The following is a 10,741-nucleotide window of genomic DNA, read 5'->3' as shown; positions in this document are numbered from 1 at the left end:
CATATTCACGGGCATGAAAACAAACCATTACAGTGTATTTGTGGGCAGTCACGTGGTTCAGCTTGACCAATTAAAACACAATAGACAGGGTAAGGTAACATAATAGAAAACAAAAGGCACAAGGGACTGTCAATAGTGCAAGTAATATTCTGAAATAAAACGTGTTACATGATCATCATCAATATTTACATATTTTCATTAACGATCTCTTTTTGGAAATATGCAATTACCATGAGTGAGTCATGGTAATTATGGAAAGAAAGTTGTTGAATACATTACATTTGTCAATGGAATGAAAAACATTAATTTTATATAAAGTGTACCGGTAGGTGATGCAAATCTTTATCACTAGATTTTCGTTTGATCTTGGGCAGTAACAAGAATATCAGTATGGCAAAAGTTGATATACAGTACCATACCATCATTCAGAGTAAAACTTGGTAATGTTTTCCTTTGAACTCAACAAAAGCCAGTTCTCTATTGTGTTTTAGCTTTTCAACATTGAGACAATTACTCAAATATTGAACTTTGGTGTTCCTCTAAAATTACAAGAAAAGTGAGCAAATATTTATTGATGAATGTCATTTTGGCCTTTTACTAACACTACTAGGGTTTCATTGTACATTGTATAATGAAAACAAAATCAAAATGCTCCAAAAAATCCAAATTGTTCAACAATTATCTAAATTTAAATTTCTATGTTTAAAACATGAATTAATCATTTTATTAGATGCGATACATGGACTTCTAAATGACAAAAATAATGGTTGAATAGATTAATTCCATTCTGTCTTATAGCGCTGATTGCAAATGACATCGTGTTTTCTCTTATTAATATGCATAAATAAATATTTGTGTGCATTTTCCACATAAACAACAAAATAAAACCTGCTAGTGTTACAATGGCTGATAAAAGTCACACTAATTTATGGCTCAGACTACACATGTACAAGCTGCAACAACAGCCACGCATGCAACAACAAAATTTGTCCAAAATCCAAGCAGTATTGTCTGATGTTGCGCACATGCAGCTATATTTAGTAACAAACCTGAAATCACAATCAGCGCTATGTATTCTATATTTATCATACCGAAAGTTTGTTGTTCCCTTTGTTTCATTGGATGTACTTCACGCAGGTGGTGTGACTGTACAGAATATGATGAGATCTAACTGAACTGCTTCAACTGCCTCCGCTCTGCAGGCGATGGGTGCTGTACCGTATCATGCAACAGTTTTATTCTTCAAAATAGTACTGCCAATCATAATTTGATGCAATATGCATTCTAAGTGTATAGTTTCATCAAACATAAACAAAATCCTTTCTGTGAAATGTAATGTCATCAAATTTGTACATTATGCAATCATGACTTTAAATCTTGTGTTTCTTTTCTCATGCTTGAAGAAAATGGGCAAAATATTTTGATATTTATTCATGGCACATATAACATTTGTGCTTTTCCAAAGACTTAATTGGCATTCTATAATTCATCTTTCACTTGTTCCTTGAGGATGGCATCATTTTTATCCAGTTCCTGCTTGAATGTTTCATGTGTCTCTTTTATTTTTACATTCGCCTGTAACAGTACTTTCATCTTCTGTGCCCTGTCATATGCCACATCATAACCATTCAAAACTTCTTGTATGCGATCCGCCCACTTCTGAACATCTTCCATGGGTTTGAGATCATTGTACCCAACATCAAGGATGACTGCATTGGCCATATCCCACCCAACATGTTCCAAAAGGAATTTCGCCAATCCAGAATTCCGGGTCAAAAGGACTGGAGTACCAGCTGCAATGGCTTCAAGACCAACCATACCAAATGGTTCACTGCGTGATGGCATCAAACACAGATGGCTCTGCTGTAAATCAACTCGTATCTGATTTTGAGATCCATATGGGTACAGATTATAATGTAATTTCCCGGATGTGATGTTTTTGGCAATGTATTCCCTTGATGCATTTTCCTCTTCAGCGGGAATACCTCTGATGGTCCAGACCGGAGGATCAAGGTGTGGTTTGAATTTGTGGAAATCCGCAGCAACTTTACTCAAGGCACTTGCAACAATATCATAACCCTTCAGATGAGAAACTCCTTTGACTCTACCAAATGTAAGGATCTGGATTTTGCTGTCTGCTGATGGCTTCTTCATCTTGATATCAAAGAACATTTTGTCAGGTAATGGCAAAAATTGTTTGTGTCTCAGTGACGGGTATGCTCGATATTTATTTTCAAAGTGGCTGTAAATTTTTGGGCCAACAGAAAATACAACACTTGAATTGACAGCTTCTTCGCATAGTTTTTTTTCTTTTTCTTGTACTTTCTCTGCAGTCCATGATGATTTGTGAACATCTGTATCTTCTGGTATAACATGGTTAAAAAGGATTACTTTACTTGATGGAAACCAGTCTCTGTGCATACGTAGGGCAATTGTTGAGGTGATTGGTAGGTGACCTATGATGACATCAATGTCTTTGTGTTCTTGAATGCTTTTGTAGTAAACTTGATAATACTTCGTTAACCAAAAGAGATCAGGAGATTCAGAAGCATCTTCTTTTGATGGAAGAAATAAATGGATTCCTTTTGATTGTGCATCAGCTTTGTCTTCAGTCGTTGCCTCAAGAGTGGTAGCATATACCTCCTTGCCGCTTTCTACAGCCAATTCAGCAATCAGTCTATTAACAGTTGATAGACCACCTTTCCAAGTCCCCCATTCGGTACCAATAATAAGTATTCCAGATTTCTTCCTGCCACAAATGGACAAATATGCTTTGGTGAGATAATAAGTCTCCACAGTTCGATGCTCCAGTATCAAACGAAGGACACAATCTCTAATGGGATCAACTGTTTGTTGGGACTGCGTATCCTCACTCGGACTGTAACATTTCTTGTAATTAGTTAACCTCTTACAATATGCAATTAATGAACATGTAGGATCCTAAAACGATTCTACTTGCTCACTGCGTAAAGGCTGAGACCGCACATTGGTTGAAACAATGAAATCATACAGAGCTAAATGCATGTTGCAGTTTTGCTATTGACAAGTAGGCACATGATCAATACTTTGCCCAGTCTGGCTGTTATATAAGGCTGCAACACAACATTGATTTTAATAAACAAACATTGATAATTTTGGAATAAAAATTGATACATTTATGATATTACACTGTCCTTCTACTGAAATAGATTTAAAGTGATCAGTTTAGATATTCTTGAATAGTCGTACGAGCATTGTACATACAGTACCAAATACATTGCTTAGGGAAGGCAGCCTATGAAATTTCTTTTCAAATTGGGATGAAAATGAATAAACAAACTGAATGACGAATTGTTGGTAGACAAACAGATTCCACTTCGGTACACAAAAAGGTTTCGGATCAATCTGATAAGGAAGGTTTAGTTTGCAAGTTTAATGACGTGTATTTCAGTATAAATTTACTTAGCTTCAATACCGGCATTTAAATACAAACTGTTGATGCCCTCCATCCGATTTCAGGGAAGTTCAACATTCTCATTTGTCAGACTTAGATTGTCACCAAAAAAAGAGAAAGAGACATGAAATGTGATCACACTATCTCCTGGTGTCTTCTACAGTTACGTGAGATGGAAAGTTAATTTTTGTTGATGATAATGAGGTATCTAATTCTTTTAATTGTCACCTGTTAATATCAGCTGTTCTTCCCTGATCCTGAGGAACATCTGTTCTTGATTCTGTAAACGTTCAAACAGTAACATTATATAAATATGCAAATTATTTACGAATTGAATTTTCCTATGAACTGGAATAAACTGGAATAAAAGTGCTCATCATACTGCATAATTTGTTATCCATGATGTTGTATTACTATGTTTCACCGCATATATTTTTGGGTCACAAAAACCAAACTTCAATATCTTGCGAAGTTACCAAAGCAAAGACATTACTGTACATATTCACTGATGTATTGTTGACTTTTCAGTAATAAATTTGCATTTTACTGTACCTTTGACTGTAACAGCATTTTGTGTGTTCTCTATTTGTTGTCCAGTATTTATGGATTCCTGTTTGTGAAGCTGGAGGGTATAAATGAAAAAAAAACGATATATATATATATATATATATATATATATATATATATATATATATATATATATATATATATATATATATATATAACTTGTGCAACACTTCTAATAGAAGACTTTCTTCTGCAAGTTGCCAGCCTGTACAACAGGATGCTATCTCAAGGAGGAGAACAACATGAAATCATCACACAGTTTCATGAAGTCAATGTCAAGATATATTCTACTTTTGAAAAATTTAATACAAAACCTATGAAACTTAAGTAACAGATATTATTATTACTTTGTACATGAAGTAAGTTTTATCCGCACGCGTGTGTGTGTGTGTGTCGCAGTCTAGTGGTTGTAAATTGTATATTTACAAATAATAACTATAGTTTACGATAAAAACTAATTCCAACATCTCAAAGGCATGGAACTTTTAATATATCTGAAGGATAGTTTATACCGGTACTCAACTCTAATTCAGAAAAAAAAGAATCCCGTAAATACTTACATGTTTTATAGCAAAGCGAAGTATTTCATGGTCAGTATCACTGTGTGAAAACATGACAGTCCCTGTATTTTTAACTGTAGCAGTCACATTTTGATGGAGTTTCACTGTCATTATGCGATGATTTCGCCCATCAGGGTGGCAAATAATTTGTGTATTTTCATCTTTATCGTAAGGCTCAAATTCTCGGTTGACAGTAATATTGATTCTCTGTCCATGCATTACCTCTATGTCTGCCGTATAATGAATGGTTCCATCATCTGATATGTCATACCCTGATTTTGCAAAATGTTCAATTTTCTCAAAGGTGCCCTCACGTTTAACACACTCAAAGAGTAAACATGTCTTTTCTGCCTTACTTTGCAACAGTATGAAGTTTGCAAAGTATTTTCCAGTTTTTGATTTTTCAACATAATCACCAATATCATTGGCCAAAGTTTCTCTAACCAATCCAGAAAAGACGAATGTAGCTTGGGCAGCAAAAGCCAGGTACCTAAATTTTAAACAAGAAAAATACATGAGATTACATAAACATAGTTAGACACATGTCAACAATGATCAGCCTACCATTCGATATTCATAAAATTTTGTTTGGCTGTTTGCTATTACATTAAGGGCAGGAATGAGTAAAATTTGTAAATTGTCTCATAAGATATTGATCAATTTACAGGTCCTGGCAGGTATATCATCATCGGAAAAGTCCAACAGTATAAGCTGTGAATGTGTTATAGCAAATAGTACAAAATTAATGTGCACATGGTACAAGTATGTTACAACAATAAACAAAATCAAGACTTTACGAAAGCAAACAACAAAGACACAAAGTATTCAAACAATAGCAACATATGTTAAGATGGTAAGATGTGTGACACTAACATGGTTTCCATTTGTACCATAGCCATGGCAATTCATTAACTTTGATAAGTGTTGGTACTGCAACTGTAAAATAATGGATTAAAGGGACATTATTTGTATCTTTTGACTTTTTTTTCATTTTTTCGATGACTGAACTCTCTGGTCAAATCAATAGGAGACCTAAATTGTGACTATGGACGGCTTCAAGGATATGTAAAACCACCTTCTTGCTCTTTACGGCAAGGTTCAATGTTGGTAAGGCGTCAGCGCGATTTGAACAACCGCCATTATTGAACCCCAGGCACATGACCAATATTACTATGTGACGGTCGAGTAAATACACAGACAACGCATAAGTAACGTTGCTAACTTTTAATACAACATGGCTGAACTGCAACGTATGAACAACGTAATACATAACAAAAGAACAAACGGTAATGTCCGACTGACTGCCCGATGAAGATTAGCGTGTCAATGCTTTGTTTCTGCATAGAGTATATAGTACAGAGTACAACTTATACATATTTCATCACACCCCTTCCTCCAGCCGGCTTCCTCTGGATGCTGCTGGTTGTCACAATGTAGTCTTTGTGCCATACTGGTGGCTTGCTGGTCCGCTGGACGATCTCTAACCCTCTGCTGGATTCAAAGCATTGGTTGGTGGTTCCCTCAGCTGGTTGTTCTGTGTGTTTTGATGTACCAGCTGAATCTGAAGGAGCAGATTTGATGTCTGGATAAGGTGGAGTAATTGTTGTCTTCTGAGTGGCTTTGTTTAGCATCTGCTTGTTGCGACGCATCATTCGCCCTTTGCTGGTTGTGACTACATAGCTTCTGGGTGTAGAATATTTCTTGTTGACAACAGCTGGTATCCACTCTCTGTCATCTGGGTCCATTTTGACATGTACTGATTCTCCTTCTTTGAAGTGAGGTCTGTCTATCTTACCTCTATTGTAGTATCTGGCTTGGTTCTCCTGTCTTTCCATCAACTGTGTTCTTTGGAGTTTGACGTCAGTTTGGGTTTGAGGAGGATTCACTTCAAAGGTATGTCATCTCTGAGTCTGCGGCTGAAAAACATCTGAGCCGGACTATATGATAATCCAGTTATAGGTGTATTCCTATAGCGTAATAGAGCTAGATTTGGGTCAGTAGAATCTTCTTGACATTTGCGAAGCATCATCTTCACAATGCCAACGTACTTCTCAGCTTCACCATTACTCTGTGGGTATCTAGGACTGGAAGTGATTAGTTGGAACCTCCTCTGTTTTGAGAATTCTCGAAATTCCGCTGCTCCAAACGGCATGTTGTCAGCTATGATTGTTTCTGGAATTCCATGGCGAGCAAAGATAATCTTCATTGCTTGTATTACTGAATTGGCTGTTTTCCTGTAGAGCCTAGCTATCTCTGGATACTTGGAAAAGTAATCAACTAGGATGACATAGTCCTTGCCAGCAAATGTGAAGATGTCTGCACCTAGTTTCTGCCATGGTCCGTCAGGGATATCATGCTGTTGAATAGGTTTTCTTTGTTTCTGCGCTGAAATTTCTGACAGACTTTGCAACTGGATATGACGTCTTCAATATCCTTGCTTATTCTTGGCCAGTACATTATCTCTCTAGCCAAAGTCTTGCATTTCTCCATTCCTTGGTGTCCAGCATGCAATCTTTCTAGTGCAAATTGACGCTTTCTTCTGGAATGATTAATCGGTTTGACAGGAAAAGTAGATCATCTTCTTCATATATTTCATCTCTTAGATCATAGTGTGGACGCAGTGTAGGTGATAGCTGGTTCCTTGCTGGCCATCCTTTCTGTAAGTATTGCCTGATGAGCTGTGATGTGTCATCTTGCATAGTTGTTGTTTTATACTCGTCAATCTTCTTTGGAGAAGCAGGGTAGTATGTCATCACTGAATGCACATGCATGTCTAGTGCTTCATCTTGCTGTGGCTTATCGCTGATGTAAGCTCTGCTCAATGCATCAGAAATGTGCATCCGATTTCCTGGTTTGTATGTGATATTGAGTCTATATCTCAACAGCTTCAGCTGACCGTTAAAATGTAACTGAGCAAACGGCATCGGTAATAGGGAATCCCGAAACTGCAATACTGCGCTTTCGACTTTCACTTAGCTTGGTTTATTTTTTTACACGGGGATGCTTACAGCGGCCCATATAGCATTTAGCAGTGTGGTCTGATCGCAGGTACTAGGTCAACCTTGCAAACTCTGGGGTTAAAAGTAGCCACCATAAACCTCAGACCCAAGTTTTTTTTATACAGTGTACGCAAACGGGATGGAAGTTGTCTATGGTCGACCGTTTTTTAGACATCTTTCAGTAAGTCAAACAACATTATCAACTGCTCGTTTGCAACAATATAAGGTCAAAAAATACAAATAATGTCCCTTTAATGCTATGTGATCATAAAAATTGAAAAATGATGTAAAAAATTATGCACATCAAGTTATATTCTTCCTTGTCACATTTTTGTCATTTACTTTAAAATTTCAAGAAGTAAATACTTACGCAGAAAAATGGTCTATTTTGAATGATACTGAGTCCCTGTGGCTGTACAGAGTGATATCAGTAGTAATGTCACTCCATCTATTATCAATGTGATAGTCTTCAAATATCCATGTCTTTATATGCCTAGTATCAAGTTTCACCTTCCCAAGTTCATTAAATAAGGGTAATGTTACAATTACTTTCTCCCTGAACTTGGCCTTTCTTCCATCCATTTCCCGTATGTATATGATTGGACTAAGCACAGGTATGTCTTCTTGACCAAATACAGCACCAGCTGTTGCTTGGTTGGGATATACAATCTGAAAACAGAAGCAACAGAATGGTAAAATTAAACGTTTTTGCACAAAAGGAAGTGTCATATAAAACCACAAGAGACAATACATACATATATATGGTGACCGAAGAAAATGAATTTTAAGATCCAATCCTGTTTGTCTCCCTGTTGTAAATTGTGCTCGAACAGTTTAATTGCTGCATACAATTCCATCATAGACCCTGAGGATCTAAATAATCACTCAAGCATAGAGCATTGAGACTCACAGTTACATTGAAAACCAGTGGTTTCAGAGTTGCTTTTTTCGGAACACTTATCCTCAAAAGCTTGGTCATTGGGAGGGAATAATCACAACCATTTGCATCAACCTTGAAGGAATCTTGATAAGGCTTCGACTTCACCAGATAATATCCCGAATTCTGTATTGCCGCTATGACAATTTGTTCTTTCTGTAGAGGACAGTCGAAAATGTACTGTAATATATCATGCATTGATGTATGGCTGTCCATTTCCGCTGAATCATAAATTTCCTTGTAGTGGAATATAATGAAGTACTATGTTATGAACAAACATGAACCAGGTTTTACTTTCATTAAGCCAAACAGCAACAATGGTGATTGGTAATTGCAACGAAAATATTTCTCACACTTTGAATATTTAAAATATTTCTGTATTCCAAAAAATGAATCTTTCTATAAGTAAATATAAAAAATAGCATCCATGACATGACACTTTACTCACATTTGGTTAGATGAGGCAAACATGAGTGTACATGTGGTATTTAATAGCTTCTACTGTTCTTTGGGCGTTAGTTTGTGACATTTAAAAAAGTCAAGTGCATCTGAACATGCTTTAAAACCTACCCAAGGGTTCCCTAATGTAGATTTTTCAAATTATCGTACTATTATGTATTATTCTGCTTATTAATTACGGTTTAGTACACCTATCAGAATGCCTCTTTCTTTGGTTCAAAAAAGCCAGCGATGCACCGTCCGTCAAATACTAAGAAGGTGATTGGAACTCATTTGGGATAATTGGATGTTCATATTTTTTCAAATTTTTCAAAAGAGTAAGGTGCACAGTACAATAAATTACCCTCAATTCTCTGTGATTTGTATCCTCGAAGGTTGCTTTTCTAAAAACTTTTTCAGTTCTGTATGCAAGCAATAATGTGCAGCATCAGAATAATTGATAAATAATATCAAGTAAAAGTACGTTTAGAAATTTCAATGACAGTTTCCAAATAACCATTAAACAGCCATGGAAGTCACGTTCTGCAGGTACTACAAATGCCATACTTTTAGGCAGTAAGCTATGATGAACTGAAGGGGTCATTCTCTGAGAAAACTTAGAGTGCAAATTTCTTTTGTCATTTCCATTGGAAAGAATCAATATCCCTTTGTTTAAAAAACCAGGTGCAACTAGTCTCCCTACTTTCCGCCACATTATTCTGTATGGCTGAAGATACAATCCGTGGAAATTTTTACTAAAATGCTATCTTCTCTCTCAATCTTGCATAATTTTCCAAATAATTTAAAATGAGAATGGAGAAGAAGGTGTCCTAGTACGTTTTCAAAATTTTAAAAACTAGTCTAAGAATTTGTCTACACATGGGAGACCTGGTAGACTTATCTGGTGAATCTCTAAGAACAAGATGGTAGATAAATGCAATATCTCTCTTCGACAAATGATTGCTGATAGCATCGGTGACATTGGGCCTTAGTTAGTGACCACTACACCACTTCACTTCAGCCCTATATTCCAACTTGAAAACTATGTTCATCCGCCAAGAAAATTTTAACATTAACCTAGAAAACTATAACCTATTGTAGCTGAAAATTTTCATACGCTGCACATCGACTGTGGAACACACTACCACTCGACATCAGAGAATCCCAAAACTTTGAAGGTTTCAAAAGAAAACTGAAAAATACTGCCAAATGGCACTTGGACATAATGACCACCTGGTATTATCAGCATTTATCAACAACCCCACTCACTGTGAAGTAGACAGACCACAAAGTCAATGTGGAACATACTGGTATACTGGTAGCTGAAAGACTATTTTTCACATTGCGATTTTAAGCCCATTTTTTGTGAGAAAAGGGACATGTGTAATATATATGGAGAAAAAAACAGAAGACATATTTGTAAATGGTTTGTTGAGTGACAATCATGTATGCATCTCCTGAAAAATTATGGGGTTATGAGGTATAACAGCTAAGTGTAAGAATAATGAAGTTAGAATAAGTGTAGTAAAGCTAAGTTGACAGTAATTAAGATTACAAAATTATACACTAAGCTACGGAAATCTGAATGAAATAAATGTTGAAAGTAGTAATTGAAGCTAGGATAGGAATAAACTGAATTACTGCTAAAAGGTTGGTAGAAGGCCACTTCAGGAATTGGTCCATACCATGGTGTTGGAAACGTAAAGCCAATCTTGCCTGCCACACTTATTACAAAAGGTCTATATATACTAGTCAGTTTAAGGGGGCAAGATGATCAAGTAGGGTAGCAAAGTCATGGTCATCTTTT

At 36.2% G+C, this 10,741-nt stretch overlaps 1 protein-coding gene across 1 annotated transcript in view; it reads right to left on the bottom strand.

Annotated features, from left to right (window-relative positions):
- Window positions 1-331: 331 nt before the first annotated feature.
- Window positions 332-10,741, bottom strand: part of LOC139127657 (uncharacterized) — a 43,973-nt gene continuing 33,563 nt past the window's right edge. The window contains exons 8-13 of the mRNA XM_070693570.1: window positions 8,470-8,652; window positions 7,930-8,228; window positions 4,561-5,050; window positions 3,986-4,055; window positions 3,662-3,713; window positions 332-2,749 (exon numbers count right to left, since the gene is read on the bottom strand). Of these exons, the coding sequence (XP_070549671.1) occupies window positions 1,480-2,749; window positions 3,662-3,713; window positions 3,986-4,055; window positions 4,561-5,050; window positions 7,930-8,228; window positions 8,470-8,652 (2,364 nt within the window). The 3' untranslated portion in view covers window positions 332-1,479. The remainder of the gene's footprint in view (window positions 2,750-3,661; window positions 3,714-3,985; window positions 4,056-4,560; window positions 5,051-7,929; window positions 8,229-8,469; window positions 8,653-10,741) is intronic.

Source organism: Ptychodera flava, unplaced genomic scaffold, assembly GCF_041260155.1.
Source record: "Ptychodera flava strain L36383 unplaced genomic scaffold, AS_Pfla_20210202 Scaffold_34__1_contigs__length_2629520_pilon, whole genome shotgun sequence".
Lineage (NCBI taxonomy): Eukaryota > Metazoa > Hemichordata > Enteropneusta > Ptychoderidae > Ptychodera > Ptychodera flava.
The sequence above is the reverse complement of the archived record's forward strand: the minus strand, read 5'-3'. Positions and strand labels throughout refer to the sequence as shown.